Source organism: Pelophylax lessonae, assembly GCF_965119305.1.
Source record: "Pelophylax lessonae genome assembly, contig: HAP1_SCAFFOLD_320, whole genome shotgun sequence".
Taxonomy (NCBI): domain Eukaryota; kingdom Metazoa; phylum Chordata; class Amphibia; order Anura; family Ranidae; genus Pelophylax; species Pelophylax lessonae.
Genome location: NW_028120024.1, coordinates 140845 through 157063, shown reverse-complemented (window position 1 = coordinate 157063; position 16219 = coordinate 140845). Strand labels below are relative to the sequence as shown.

General features: G+C 43.7%; 2 protein-coding genes across 2 annotated transcripts; one reads left to right on the top strand and one right to left on the bottom strand.

Moving 5' to 3' along the window:
* Positions 1–1374: 1374 nt before the first annotated feature.
* Positions 1375–1785, top strand: LOC309543698 (histone H3.2; the record flags this gene model as incomplete). The annotated part of the gene is made up of 1 exon (XM_082276147.1): positions 1375–1785. The coding sequence occupies one exon, from the start codon at positions 1375–1377 to the stop codon at positions 1783–1785; it is 411 nt and encodes a 136-aa protein (XP_082132273.1).
* Positions 1786–2727: 942 nt separating this feature from the next.
* LOC309543702 (uncharacterized protein) lies at positions 2728–3384 on the bottom strand (the record flags this gene model as incomplete). Its single annotated transcript, XM_082276150.1, has 1 exon — positions 2728–3384. The coding sequence occupies one exon, from the start codon at positions 3382–3384 to the stop codon at positions 2728–2730; it is 657 nt and encodes a 218-aa protein (XP_082132276.1).
* Between the last annotated feature and the right edge of the window lie 12835 nt (positions 3385–16219).

The following is a 16219-nucleotide window of genomic DNA, read 5'->3' as shown; positions in this document are numbered from 1 at the left end:
TTATTATATTTGTTTATATCGTATTTAATGTGAAGGAAGGATGTGATCTCCTTACAGGGACTGGCTGACATTTCCCTCCATCCTTTGATCTCCAGAAGATATTCAGCAGAATTAGAGACAGAGAACTGTGATTGGTGAAATTTTCACATTATATAATTCAAATTTCCCGCCGTAATTCTATGGAACGTTGCAATTATCTCAAATAGAATAATCCGACACTAAAATTTGACATCTCTTCCTTCGGGAACATCGATCAACCGTCCTCTGAATTGTCGGGCAGTTTATCTAACCAAGAATAATAAATACGTTAGAAATATAAATGTTCATTTCTTCCAGTCTTTTCTTTTACTTCACAATCCAGAATTCGCCCTGCTAGAGAAGGTTTCCTATAGAAATTAATGAAAAGTCTACTGAACAAGTATTTTTTTTTTTTGGGGGGGGGGGGGGAAACGATTAAAGATTTCAGAATGCATTTCTTTAAAATCCTTATAAGAAAGACATTATTGACTGAAGAAGGAAACGCCCACAGCTGTGATTGGCTCCGATTTCAAATTGCTCCTTTTTAAATTTGCCGCCTGAATTGTAAAGAACGTTACAGAGAAATAATCAGCCCTATTATACCGCCAAATCCGACACTGAAACCTGAGATCATCAGATGAGACATTTAACCGAGAAATCTCATCAATTCTTTATTATCAAGAAGATGAATAGAAATGGAATGTGAAGATGATTGAATAATGTAAAACATTTCCATATCTTCTCTTTTATTCCAAGTCCTCAGAATGCAGAATCCCCTCCCCCATTGCTACATACAGAACATGATAGTGAGATGACTTTTCTCATAGATCTCTACCTTTCTATATGATAGGATAGGAAGTATTACACGTTTCATAGAAACCTTCATTAGAGATTTTACCTGAAAATCAAATCTAAACTCTGACACCTTACTGATCACTAAGAAAAAAACGACTTTATAAAGCCAGAAATTATTTCCGATTCAATAAAACATTTCCCGATGATCCTTCCTGGGCAGTTTATAGTAAAATTGTCCTTTAGTGGATTTCACAAAGCATTTCATCTTCACAATATTTCTAATGTCTCCTATTTCAGGAATGGCGCGCACAGCTTTCCGGGCAGGTTCGGGTTATTCTGCCCCATGTGACCTCTTGCTGGGAAAGCCCCGCCCTACTGAAAGCTGAATCACACAACTCAGTCATTGGCTGATTAGAGCTCTAAGAAATAGTCCAATTAAACCTAAGAAGGCGTGGTCAGCACTAACCAATAAACGCGGAGCGCGGTCTGTATAAATAGACGCCGCACAGCCCGTGTTCTCACACTTCTGTTACGTCTGGAGATTAGAAGAGTTTTTCCGCCATGGCAAGAACCAAGCAGACCGCTCGTAAGTCCACCGGAGGGAAAGCTCCCCGCAAGCAGCTGGCCACCAAAGCCGCCCGCAAGAGCGCCCCGGCTACCGGCGGAGTCAAGAAGCCTCACCGCTACAGGCCCGGCACCGTGGCTCTCCGGGAGATCCGCCGCTACCAGAAATCCACCGAGCTGCTCATCCGCAAGCTGCCCTTCCAGCGCCTCGTCCGAGAGATCGCCCAGGACTTCAAGACCGACCTGCGCTTCCAGAGCTCCGCCGTCATGGCTCTGCAGGAAGCCTCCGAGGCTTATCTCGTAGGACTCTTCGAGGACACCAACCTCTGCGCCATCCACGCCAAGAGGGTCACCATCATGCCCAAAGACATACAGCTGGCACGCCGCATCCGCGGAGAGAGGGCCTAAATACATTCTTATCTCCCTCCATACTATCTGTACACAGCACAAAGGCTCTTTTCAGAGCCACCACATCCTCCTCACAGAGAGCTCCATACTACCTCATCACTCCTACTACATGCTGCCAATCCCCGCTACTACATTTCTACACATTCCACGCCTCATCACCGCTACTACATGCTGCCAATCCCCGCTACTACATTTCTACACTTTCCCGGCCATCAGCTTCACTGCATTTCTCTTTTCTCTCCGCTCCGATCCTCAGTGTGGAAGTAAATCTCATCTGTAACATTTCTAAACCGATCCCAGAGAAATTCACATTTCTCATCTATAAAGGAGATCCTTTTACCGATTTATTGTCCCCTAAATACAATGGAACTCATCTGTAACATTACTAACAATTACAGAGTAACAATTCACACTTCCTCAATATCTTCCCTAAGAGATACATTGGGACAATATTTAACGGTAAAACAAATCACTTCCTAGGAACAGATTGAACAATGTTTGGATTCTCTCAGGAGACACATTCTTGTATTTTCTAGAAACGTCATTTCTTATTCCAAACAGAATCGCTAGGAATAGTGCTTAGAGATCTGAGGATCGATCAGCCCATAGAGGAGGATGAGATCTCACGAACATTACAATGATTCTTCTTAGAACGTTCATAATTGCCGCATTACATACTGAATATCATGTGTGGCTCTGTTAGGAGGAGGTAAGTGTAGCTCTGTTAGGAGGAGATGGGTGTAGGTAGGTAGGTGTAGCTCTGTTAGGAGGAGATGGGTGTAGGTAGGTGTAGCTGTTAGGAGGTGGGGTGTAGGCAGGTATGTGTAGCTCTGTTAGGAGGAGGTGGGTGTAGGCAGGTATGTGTAGCTCTGTTAGGAGGAGGTGGGTGGCTCTGAGAAGAGCCTTTGGGGGGTGTAGATGGAGATCTCCGGCTGCTTGGATTTATTTCTTCTTCGGAGCGGCCTTCTTGGGCTTGGCTGCTGTCTTGGCTTTGGCCGCCTTCTTAGCCGGACTCTTGGCGGCTTTTTTCGGTTTGGCTGCAGCTTTGGGCTTCTTGGGGCTCTTTGTCGCCTTCTTGGCAGCTGCAGCCTTTGCCGGTTTTTTGGGGCTCTTGGCCGCTTTGCTGGCCGCCTTCTTCTTAGGGGACTTCGCCGGCTTCTTGGGTGATTTGGCCGCCGGTTTCTTGGGGGACTTGGCCGGCTTCTTAGCAGCAGCCAATGGCTTCTTGGCGGTTTTCTTGGCCTTGTCGCCCTCTTGCTGCTTCTTGTTGATCTTGAAGGATCCGGAGGCTCCATGTCCTTTCACCTGGACGAGGTTCCCCTTGGTCACCAGCGCCCTGACGGCGATCTTCAGACGGCTGTTGTTCTTCTCCACATCGTATCCTCCGGCGGCCAGGAGCTTCTTGAGGGCGGCCAGGGAGACCCCGCTGCGCTCCTTGGAAGCGGCCACGGCTGTGACGATGAGATCGGACACGCTGGGACCGGACGGCTTCTTGCTGCCTTTCTTCCCTCCTCCGGCTGTCGCCTTCTTAGTCGCTTTCTTCTTGGCGGCGGGCTCCGCTGGAGGAGCGGCGGCTGGGGCGCTCTCGGTCTCCGTCATGATTCTCAGGGAGTTTTTAAAACAGATAATAGAAACATCATTCTGGAATGGCGCTCTGCCTTATATACAGACGTTCTGCGCCGCTATTGGTTGATATAGAATTTGTCTTCTGCGCTGCTATTGGTTACACCTTAAACACGCCCACTAATTCTTATTTCAGTGTTGGAGAATCTTCTCTCTCTTCTTGTGTTTCCCCGTCAGAGAGATAAACGATTTTAATATGAAATGGAAGGATGGCCGATCTTTATCGGGGACCCGATCTGCTCACTGGACTGTCACTTATCGATCTCTCACTTACCGCTCTCATCATCTGCTCAGGAGGCTGAACACAGAGGCTGCAAACACCTCCAACCTCCTGAGTGTGTGTCTCATTCTTCCTTCTACCTGCTTTTCTACACACATTCCCATCAGAAAACAATCTTCTCACATCTCCAACTAAATCATCTCCACATGACATGAGTGAAGAGTGAAGATCAGGAAACATTTCCCTCCAACACACAAATCTGCTCGTCTATAGCTGAGTAGAAGGAGCCTGGAACAAAAACATCAGCCGGGGACATCAGATCCCTGTGTGATGTGATGGGAGAGATTGTTAGAGATTTCGAAGGTGTCAGTACATTAAACATTACATGTTCTCATCATCTTTGTATCATTTTCTGCTCATCATTACAAATATATTGTCACTGGATATTCTGAGTAACTTTATTAGCACATATTACTACACAGCTATATAGACTACTCAGGTAGAATGTTTCCTTGTATCTAGAATCAGAGGTAACATCTACACATTCCTTCACACGGGGCAAAAAGAGGATGTAAGTAAGGCAGAGGTTGGTGTTAATCGTCTTTATTATTATTATTATTATTAATAATAATAATCATTTTTTATTTATTTTTCCATTTTATTTCAATATATAAAATAAGGGAGGGTTATAATAAACCCCATGAAAAATGTATTTTTACCATCTTTGGTCCCATAGCTAAACGGGGAGTGAGAAGAAATCCTTGCAAAGTGAGGGGATCCCTGATTCACACCAGAACTAGTGTCCAGTGTGAAAGAATTCCACTCTACTACTGTTCCGGTGATAACCCAACATTTGAGATTTTCTTTTACTTTCAAGCTCAGTGAAAATGGTAAACAGGACAGATAGAGAGGGAAAATTCCCCCCTCAATGGGGACACAAGCAGAATTAAAAACCTGTCAGGGGGTCCTATCCCTTTCCACTCCAACTAAAATAAAGAAAAAAGTATGTGTCTTAAGTGATCTCTTTTTTTTTTTTTTTTTTTTTTTAAATTATTATTATTACTTTAATTTTGTATTTGATTTTTTTTTTTTTTTTTTAAAGATGTAAAGGAAACAAAAAATGAAATGAGAAGATACATTCTCAAAGTATAGCATGTATACAAATTGGATTGCTCAGAGAGCAAACAAATATACAATTCAAGAAGTACGGGCATGTAAGCTATTGGTCTGTATATATAAGGTCATGTGGCTATGAATATTTGGGTTGTATCATACCGCAAGTATTTTATTTGCTCTTTCTATTTCAAGAACAAAATGCAATAAAATGTATCATTTGTAAGACATTTTGTGTAGTTTGGTGCCTAAACAGGCCATAAGAGTTCACTGATCAATTTTGCTATTCAATTTGGTATGTGGCACCTTTTTATGCTCGCATTTACAGTACCACCCTACGAGGATGCCTTTATTCCTTAGCTCCTTTATTACTAACACTTTAAGTTTTTAATCTGCTAATGTTGATTCATCTATAAATGTGTATATATTAGTAAAGGTGCTCCTTCTGGACGATAGGAAGATTCAGATGCATTATCCCGCTAAACTCGACATTGTAGAAGTTCTATTCATAGATCTGCTCATCTTCTTCAAAATCACATCACTTGTGTCGCTCTTCAGGTTCCAAATATTTCTTCCAAACCGGTTAAATTCTCGATGATTACTGACACAAGTCTGGCGCCAAGTAATCCGAATCAATTATTTTCTATTTACAAATCCAACAGATCTTCCCAGAGCCTAAGAAGGAGCCGGACATACATGTTTAGGAGATCTGATCGTATATTTATACACCTAAGATTATGATCCGGGTGGGGGGACAATGTGCTATAATGACACCTGTCTGTTCAAATTAGAATATATATATATATATATATATATATATATATATATATATATATATATATATATATATATATATATATATATATATATATATATATATATATATATATATATATCATCTACTTGTTTATATCGTATAAGGAACGATGTGATCTCCTTATAGGGGTTAGTTTTCATTTTCCGTCATCCTTTAATTCTGCTGAATATCCTCTGGAGATCAGAGATCTTTCAGTATTAAATACCAAACAAACATCCCTCATCTGAAAAGCAACAAAAATTTCAGATCCTCCTTTACACTGCTTGGACGAAAAATACATTTTATTATCAGAAGAAAACGTCCAGAACTGTGATTGGTGCAATTTTTACATTCTAAAATTCAGATTTCCCGCCGGAATTCTATGGAACGTTCCAATTATCTCACAAAGAATAATCAGACACTAAAATCTGATATCTCTTCCTCCGGGAACATCGATCATCCGTCCTCTGAATTGTCGGACAGTTTATCTAACCAAGAATAATAAATACGTTAGAAATATAAATGTCACATTTCTTCCAAGCTTTTCTTTTACTTTACAATACAGAATCCGCCCTGCTAGAGAATGTTTCCTATAGAGATCAATGAAAAGTCTACTGAACAAGTATTTTCTCGGGGGGAAACGGAGAAAGATCTCAGAATAGATTTCTATGAAGTAGAGGCTTAAGAGGGAAACGCCCACGGCTCTAATTGGCCCAGATTTCACATAGCTCTTTTTTAAATTTGCCGCCTGAATTGTGAAGAACGTTACAGAGAAATACTCAGCCCTATTATACCGCCAAATCCGACACTGAGACCTGAGATCATCAGATGAGACATTTATCCGAGAAATCTCATCAATGCTTTATTATCAAGAAGATGAATAGAAATGGAATGTGAAGATGATTGAATAATGTAAAACATTTCCATATGTTCTCTTTTATTCCAAGTCCTCAGAATGCAGAATCCAACCCCCCCCCCCCCCCCACACACACACACACACACACTGCTACACAGAGAACATGATAGTGAGATGACTTCTCTCATAGATCTCTACCTTTCTATATGATGGGATAAGAAGTATTACACGTTTCGTCATCACATCTGTATATGATCGTGGAACTGGCCGATAATTAATGTTCCCTTTTTCAGAGATGTAACAGTTACAGATTTCCCCCATATTAAAACTAGAGTAAAAAAGTGAAAGTGCTGGTAGAGATATGTAGCAATGATGACACTGCCAAATACATATGTACAATGAAACAAATGTTTCATGTCTGATCGGCTCCCTCTTTGTAACTTTAAAATCAGCAAACTGTTAACAATGTTTCCAACTAGTAAATGAAGAAAGAAAAAACTTATATAAATATATCAAATTATGACATGTCAGAAAAAATGTACAATGAATCAATAAAGAAAATATCTCGCTTCTGATAAATTACATCCGTTTCCATTCATTACAATATTCTAAATAAATGCAATTATCTGCAGTGTAATAAATGACTGACAGCGCCCCCTTCTCAGCATGTCTCCCATCAGGTCCGCCCAGCCTTACACCCAGGAAGGTGAGATGTCGGGAAAACGTGTCCTTGTTTCCTTTTCAAAACAATATTTTATAAATATTAAATTACTTTGAACAATTAAAACTGGTGATTGTGTTTCTGTTATGAAGTGTTAAAGATTCCTTTTCTCCGTGTAATCTCCAGCTATAATTAGAAATACATGATAAGAAGGAATAAATGCATCTTCCGGAAATGTATTGCTGTTGCATTAATGTATCGGCATATAATATAATAATTAGGTGCCTTATAAATGAATTAAATTGTCTTATTTTTTAATGAATGGTGTGACTCCGCCTCTTTCCCAGGAAGGTTTCCATCTGGTCCGCTCAGGCTGTATATAAGGAGGGCGGGCAGACAGCTGAGCTCAGTCTGTCTTTGTAGCAGAGAATCATCATGTCTGGTCGCGGTGAAGGAGGGAAGGGTCTGGGGGAAAGGAGGCGCTAAGCGGCACAGGAAGGTGCTCCGGGACAACATCCAAGGCATCACCAAACCCGCTATCCGACGTTTGGCCCGCAGAGGGGGTGTCAAGCGCATCTCCGGACTCATCTATGAGGAGACCCGCGGAGTGCTGAAGGTTTTCCTGGAGAATGTCATCCGCGATGCCGTCACCTACACCGAGCACGCCAAGAGGAAGACCGTCACCGCCATGGATGTCGTCTATGCTCTCAAACGCCAGGGGCGCACTCTCTACGGATTCGGAGGTTAAAAAACCCCACCGCTTACCCACTTCATCACAACAAAGGTCCTTCTCAGGGCCACCCACCTTCTCACACAAAGGGCTGATCATTCACAACTCCCAACACTCATTTCTACACATTTATTGTGTAACCATAGGAACTGCCGCTCATTTCTTTTCACTAAGAAATGGAGTGCTGCGATGTCTAGCTGCCCATACACTCTGCGATCTGATTGTTCGATCTGTTTTACGTTTAACAAAGCTATGGAAGAACAGAACAATATTACAAATTACATTGGTTGGGCAGTTGATGCATTGTTATAGTTGATTGTAGAGTCCGCACTCCGGGTGATGGAGCCGATTTTCCGAGCTGGCTGCTGGGTGAGGAGAATATATCGTTTATGTTGAAACTGAACCTAATATTTCTAACGTATTTATTATTCTTGGTTAGATAAACTGCCCGACAATTCAGAGGACGGATGATCGATGTTCCCGGAGGAAAAGATATCAGATTTTAGTGTCGGATTATTCTATCTGAGATAATTGGAACGTTCCATAGAATTCCGGCGGGAAATTTAAATTTTAAAATGTGAAAATTGCACCAATCACAGTTCTGGGCGGTTTCTTCCCATAATAAAATGTATTTTTCTTCCAAGGAGTGTGAAGGGGGATCTGAGATCTGTGTTCCTTTTCAGATGGGGGATGTTTGTTTGGTATTTAATATTCAATGATCTCTGATCTCCAGAAATTATTCAGCAGAATTAAAGGATGGAGGTGTTTGGGAATAGAAAATAATTGATTGAATATTTGGAACCTGAAAGGCGACACAAGTGATGTGATTTGGAGGAAGATGAGCGAATCTATGAATAGAACTTCTACAATGTCGAGTTTAGCGGGATAATGCGGCTCAATCTTCCTATTGGCCAGTCGAATAACGGCGGGAGATTTAAAAGAAGCAACTCTGATCCATTATAGGCGTGGTCTATTAATAGCCAAGAGAGTAAATAATGTCCTGAACTATGAATTATAATGTGATGTGACGTAGGAGGAATGGATTTGGTTGGAGGAGTTTAGCGGTGAGTAGACGATCAGCATAGATAGATTGGAAGTAAAAGAGATGAGAGAGAATGAAGTTCTGTGATCACATTTCCTCTCATTACTACTCACCTGTATTACAAGTCTGAGTGTGATAAGAAGACAAAGTGTTTGCCTGTAGAGTGCACTTTAATTATACAATTTATCACAATAAAATATTACTTGATAAAGAAAATAAATCCAATTATGTCCGGCTCTTGGGTGGGAAACTAATAATAATGACATTTAGTAGAGAAGTACTGTGGGGAATGGATCAAACCGTCCTGATTCTAGATTTATTGCGGATATCATCTCCACTTTCTGCCTCTATACATTCCCAATTCATCGCCTCGTACTGCACACATACCCAACTGTTCTACCAGGAATCACCACAAGGTGGCAGAGCTGAATAAACATTTATGCCGCGCTCACACATTCTTACAAGAGAAAAGAAGCAAGATAAAAGAAACGTATTTATTCCATCAGCCCAGCCTATTTGTATCTATTTCCATCATCAACAGCAGATTGATGTCCATAGATAAAGCCATAAGCTGCCTGATAGGTAAATGACACAAAATATGTACAAAGTATCAGCTACATACAAATCTGATCACAATATCACCTCGGACAGCACACAGTCCTTTATAGAAGTTTGAAGTAGAAAATGTTTCCTTTATCTTTGGACATGTGTAGCACCTTTACTAATATCTACACATTTTTTTTCAAATTTTTTTATATCTGTTTTTTTTTTTTTTTTTTTTTACAGAATTCTGAGTTTATTAATACAATAGTCTCTATTAGGATGATTTTAGAACCAATGAGGAACAAAGTAGTACCACCCACAGACCATCTTTCTGCAGACATACATATCTTCTGCTCTGTAAGATTTGTAAATCTATCCTAGTTACAGCATACAGTATAGGGAAGCAGGGCAGTGCTGGGTTCTGTGGTTCCTTGTACAGGTGTCAAACAGGCGGCCCTCCAGCTGTTACAGAACTACAAGTCCCATGAGGAATTGCGAGGCTGACAGTTACAAGCATGACTCCCACAGGCAGAAGCATGATAGAACTTGTAGTTCCGCAACAGCTGCAGGGCCACCAGTTTGACACCCACAGGCCACTGTATTAAAAACTCCTCATTTTGCTGTCATCCTCCTGCTCTGCCATCTGTTCCATCATAAAGAGCCATGCTGAAAACATGTGTGTCTATGGTCATAACAGATCAATCATAACAGTTACTTGTCTGGACTAATACAGCTTTGTTACAGGCACTTAGCTCCATATATGGTCTGGACACTTTTGGTGTGATTTGAGGACTGCTGGCCTGGTGTGAATATGGCACGCTGATGTGATGTGGGCACCTCCAATCAAATATGGTCACTTCTGTTGTCATACAGGTACCTCTGCTGTGACATGGCCCATGTCACAGCAGAGGTACCTGTATGACAACAGAGGTGACCATATCTGATTGGAGGGGTGCCCACTAGAGATGGCCTTGCGGTTCGCCCGGCGGTCGGTTCGCGGCAAATTTTGCTTGTTCGCTACCCGCCAATTTTCGAACACATGGTGTTGTTCGTGGCGGCCATATTAGTTTACATTGGGGAGAATTTTGACCCATGACACAGCCATCAGGTGGAACGGGACAGCCATTGAAACATTTCAGCACATGTACATGCCTCCTATCCTATAAATAGACCAGAGCAGGCGGCCATTTCACATTCTGCTTTTTGTCAGCGTAGGGAGAGGTCTGCTGCATGCATCAGGGAGAGATTGTAAGGGAAAAATAGCTCTGTTAAGATCCAAAAAAGTCCTTTTCAGGGCTGGTATTTCGGTATAGGTCTACTAGTATCTTTTTCAAGTTAGGGGCAGGTATCCAGTCAGTGCTTTAGGGGCAGTTAGAGATCGGCAGCAGTGACACAAAACGCTCTGTTAATGTCCACAAAAGTCCTTTTCAGGGCTGGTATTTTGGTATAGGTCTACTACAGTCTCTTTTGAGTTTAAGGACAGGTATCCAGTCTGTGCTTTAGGGGAAGTTAGAGATCGGCAACAGTCACACAAATCACTCTGTTAATGTCCACAAAAGCCATTTAAAGGGCTGCAATTTTTTTGGTATTGCTGTGCAGTGCACCATGTAAGGGGGGGGGGGGGGGGGGAGGGTAATCCACGGTATAATATAGTTCGTAGAAAGCATATTATAGTGGATCAGTGGTATTATTGTCCACTGTGCAGCATTGTGACAAGTGTGGTGACTGAGCGTTGCTGCAGCAATACTAAAAACAGGGCCGGCCTTAGGGGGGGGCTCTGTGTGTGGGGTCTCTGATGTGAGGGGGCTCTGTGTGGGGGTCTCTGATGTGAGGTGGGTCGCTGATGTGAGGGGGGCTCTCTGATGTAGGGGGGCTCTAAATTAAGGGGATTTTGTGGGGGGGGTCTCTGATGTGCGGGGGTTCTCTGATGTAAGGGGGGCTAAGTTATTAGTGATCATAAAAAAGAAAAGTCAAATAAAGTGCAAAAAAGGTGCACAGGATTAGCTCGCACAGGGCGCCTGAACACCTAAGGCTAGCCCTGACTACAAACAGTGACAAAAGCACTTTTAATGTATTATAACTGGTGTGATAGACCAATTGCCCCCCCCCCCCCAATACCACATATTGCAGTGGGGTGTTATCTGAGTATACTTTTACGAGTGTATTTGTGTCCTGCAACAATATTGCCTCTTTTGCTGCATTCAATCTGATATACACAGTGCCAAACTCCCTGGCCAATTTTTTGAACAACTGGTGTGATAGACCAGTGGCCCCCAATACCACATATTGAAGTGGCATGTTATTTAACAGTATACTTTTCTAAGAGTGTATTTTAGTCCTGTAAACTTTTGGCCTCTGTTGCTGTATTAACTGTGCTACACACAGTGACAACAGTTACTAGCCAATTATTTGTAGAACTGGTGTGATAAAACTGTGGCCCCCCAATACCACAGATTGAAGTGAGGTGTTGTATACCTTTTTTCCAGATATACTGCAATTCTCTAGAGACTTTTGTCACAGGGTAATTAAAAAACATGGCTTTCGGTTCCGGCGCCGCATGGAGTAGTCACACTCCACCTCAGCTCCCGCGCCCGGCTTAAAAATCTGCCATTCGCCCGCTATTGTACCCATCGGGGACCCGCAGCCCGGCCGTGCACTCACCCGCCACCACGATGGATCGTTTCCTGGAGAAATCGGGTCCGCGGGCAGCCCAGGAACCGCCCGCTGTCCAAGCCGCGCTTTCCTCACAGCAGCCGGCAGAGGCCTCGGAGCCAGCCATGGAGGTGGGCGGCCCCTCCTCCTCCCATACTCCGCACATCGATCCGGGGTTCATTGAACGGATCGCACAGGCTGTTGCCTCTCTCCTATCCCCTACCATACAAAGCACTGTGGAGAAAGCAGTGCAGTCTGGCATGCTGCAAATAAAGAAGGAGCTGGGGGAACATGTCACCAGGTTAAACGAGGCTGAGCAGCGTATTTCCAGCCTGGAGGATGAACTTTATCACATGCAGGCCCAAGAACAAATGCAGGAAAAGACGAATGTATTCCTGTCACAGAAACTTGAAGACTTGGAAAACCGAGCCAGACGCAGCAACTTGCGTTTTGTGGGAGTCCCAGAATCGCTACTTTCTTCAGAGCTGATTGACTTCTGCTCCCGCCGCATCCCGGAGGCGCTTGGTCTGACCGGTGTTCATGTGGTAGAACGAGCTCACCGCATTGGGGCTCATTCTAAGGACCGCAAGACCCCTAGGCCCATCATTGCTAAATTTCTTAATTATGCTGACAAGAACTTGCTACTGCAGAAATACAGACAATCCAAATCCCTTCAGGTGGATGGGGTCAAAGTTTTAATATTTGCTGATTACTCCATTGAAGTGTCAAAAAACGGAAAGCCTTTCAGCAAATCTGCTCCCAGCTTTTCCAACAACACATAAAGTTCACCCTTGCCTACCCCGCCATTCTGCGTCTGAAATCATCTACTGGTGAGCAGCTGTCATTCCAGGATCCCTCTGAGGCGGAAGATTATTTGCGCTCTTTGAATCCAGACAATCAGCAACAGTTTACCCCTAGGCCTCTCTCTTTCCCGCGACCTATGGATCAACGGAGCCCCCGAAAGGACTCGCCAAAGCGCCAGCGCTTCGCTGATCCGTCTTACCGCACTAAACACCGTTGAACTTTCTCCTGCATCTTCAATGTTCAATCTTCAATCGCAGTAATTTTGTGGTATGCTTTACATATGTTTTCCCAGGTCTCGGACTCGGACCTGCCTGTTCTGCAGCTAAAGGTACTGTAGTTGGACTTTGTCCTCCATCTTCATTCTCCTTTCACGCGAGTACTCGCTCACCTGACTGTTGATCAAACCCTCAATTACCTCACTCCCATGCCTTATTCATTTTTTTTACAGGACTCCGCTCCCTAGGGAACATGTTTTATTTTCTCTATGTATTTACATGTGATTATATTGCTATGTTTTGCCATGCTTCTTTTCCCCCCTGGGTTGTTGGCCCTGCCGCTCGCTCCATCCCTCCCAGGGCACACATTATTTCTCCCCCTGTGTTTTTTTTTTTTTTTTACAGCAGGAGAAGTCATCCTCTTTGACTCCCTTGGGGCGATTTTGTGTGCATCTGCGTGGGCCGTTGTGAGTGGGAGACCCCCTCGATTGTGACCCCATGTGGAAAAAAGAGAAGTTAGTACTGGTTTTTGTATGTTGTTTTTTTGTATTCCCCTACCCCTTCTCCTTATATCTCACCCTTTACCTCGCTTCCCTCACTAATTGTGGTGAAGGCCCTGGCCCAATTTATTTGCATATCTTTGCTCTTACCCCATCTAGAGTCAGATACTTACTCTCTGAGCTTCCAGCTAAGGCGTGTTCATTCCCACTCCTGCAACCAGTTCTTTCCCCTGATTACCCTCCCTGAAGTTAATATCATGGAATGTTAAGGGCCTCCGGTCCCCTCTCAAGCGCATGAAAATTTTACGTCACTTGCACAGACTGCATGCAGACATTGCCCTACTGCAAGAGACACACCTCGCCCCCTCAGACTTCCACCGGCTTAGGAAGCTCTGGGTGGGTGAGGTGCTGAGATCAGCAGCTCTAGGTCGCAAGGCTGGGGTCATTATACTGATCCATAAAAATCTATCCTGTAATGTTTTGTCAGTCACATCTGACGACCATGGTCGTTTTTGTACGGCTCACATCCAGATTGGCTCCACGGAGTTGTTAATATCCAATGTTTATGCTCTGAACACACCGGACAAACCATTTTTCGAGAAACTCATCGCACACCTCCTGAATTTCCCTCAACTTCCCCCTAAGCGGATCAGTGAGGCAATGCTGGAATACTATTCCAGGCTTTACTCTAGAGACCCCATTGACCCCCCGACCACCCGCGAGTTCTTGCAACGCACTAAGCTGCCTAAGGTGACCCCTTCACAGCTGGAAACTCTTAATGCTCCAATTTCACCAGATGAACTGAGTTCGGTCATAAAATCCCTGCCCTCTAATAAAGCCCCTGGCCCTGACGGCTTTACCGGCAAATTTTTCAAATCCTTTCGCGAAGTGATCCAACCCACTCTACATCGGGTTTACACCAACATTTGGGAAGGCGGCGAATATCTGCCGACCGGTAATCAAGCCTTAATTAAACTCTTAGCTAAAAAAGGTAAAGACCCTCTTGACCCAGGTGCTTACCGCCCAATTTCCCTACTTAATTTGGATGTAAAAATTTTGTCAAAACTAGTGGCGACCAGATTGGCTAACCTTTTACCCTCTTCGGCCATCCATTTAATCCATTCGGCCCAATCAGGTTTTGTGAAAGGTAGAACGGCCATGCTAAATATCTTGTGGTTTTGGAACAGGCCCGGCTCCACCCTGGGGAAGACCTGGCAATCATCACCCTGGATGCCGAGAAAGCCTTCGACAACGTGGGTTTTCACTGGTTGTCGATGGTCCTTTCCGACATGGGCTTCTCTGGGGTCTTCACCCATTTGATTGATTCCATGTATAAGGCACCTACAGCCAGACTGGTGGTGGAGGGTCTCCTCACGGGGGAATTTAGCCTGCATAAAGGTACGAGACAAGGTTGCCCCCTCTCACCCCTACTCTTTAATTTAGCCTTGGAACCTTTATCCCGATACCTAGCAGAACAAGCCCCTTTACATGGCATCAAGGTGGGTGAGCACGACCTCCGTACGGCCCTTTTTGCTGATGACGTGCTTATTTTCACGTCCAATCCGGCTTCTGATCTACCCACTATAAAATCTATCTTTGACACTTTTAAAATATGTGCGGGTCTCTGCATTAATTATCAAAAAAGCGAAATACTACCACTCACCTGTTGTCCAACCCGTCAATGGCCACAGACTTCTATATTCTCTATAGCCAAAACTCACATAACCTATTTAGGAATAAAAATTGGTAAGACCCCTTCCTCACTTTACACACTAAATTTTCCACCGTTGATAACCAAAATTGTACAGGAATTGGGCAGCTGGATGGAATTGCCTCTCTCTCTCCTTGGCAGATGTCACCTGGTCAAGATGGTCAGCTTCGCTAAACTGCTCTATCCAATGCAAACCCTGCCTCTGTTGCTTAAACATAAAGATGTTCAGCTTTTGAACAAGGCTATCTCTCATTTTATTTGGAGAGGCAGGCGTTCACGGATATCTCTTAAGAAATTGCAGCTGCCCAGGAGAGAGGGGTGAATTGGTCTCCCCAACATAAGAGTTTACAACTTATCATGCTTACTTAGGATATGTATTGATTGGCTAACTCAGTCTACCCACTGCTCTTTGTATACATTGGAGGCCGCTATGGTGTACCCTGTCTCCCTATCTGCCTTGCTACACTGCAAATGGAAAACCTTGGCCCCTGTCCTCCAACATAATGTACTGCTCCGTGATACGGCCATTGCATGGAGGGAACTCAGAAAGCTTCTACATCTTCCTCTCCACATGTCTCGGCACCTCCCGATTCAGGGAAACCCTATGTTCTCACTGGGCATGGACTCTGGTATCTTTTACCTCTGGAAAACCAACGGCCTCACAAAATTTTCGGATCTGTGTGACAGTACCTCTGGCACCCCCTTGGATTTTTCTGCTGTAGCCAAAGCCTTCTCCCTGCCACCTTCTCATCATTTCTACTACAGACAATGCTTGAGCTTTATTCGCAAGTCGTGTAGCTCTGACTTTGATCGCTTCCGCCTCTCCATCCTAGACAATTTTATTGCTGACAATATAAACACTATTTCGGGCATATATAAACCGATCCTTTTGAAGTCCACGCCCCCCCCCCTATCTGACTCAACAGTTCTGAACTGGGGTACAGCCTTTCCACATCCAGATCTTTTCC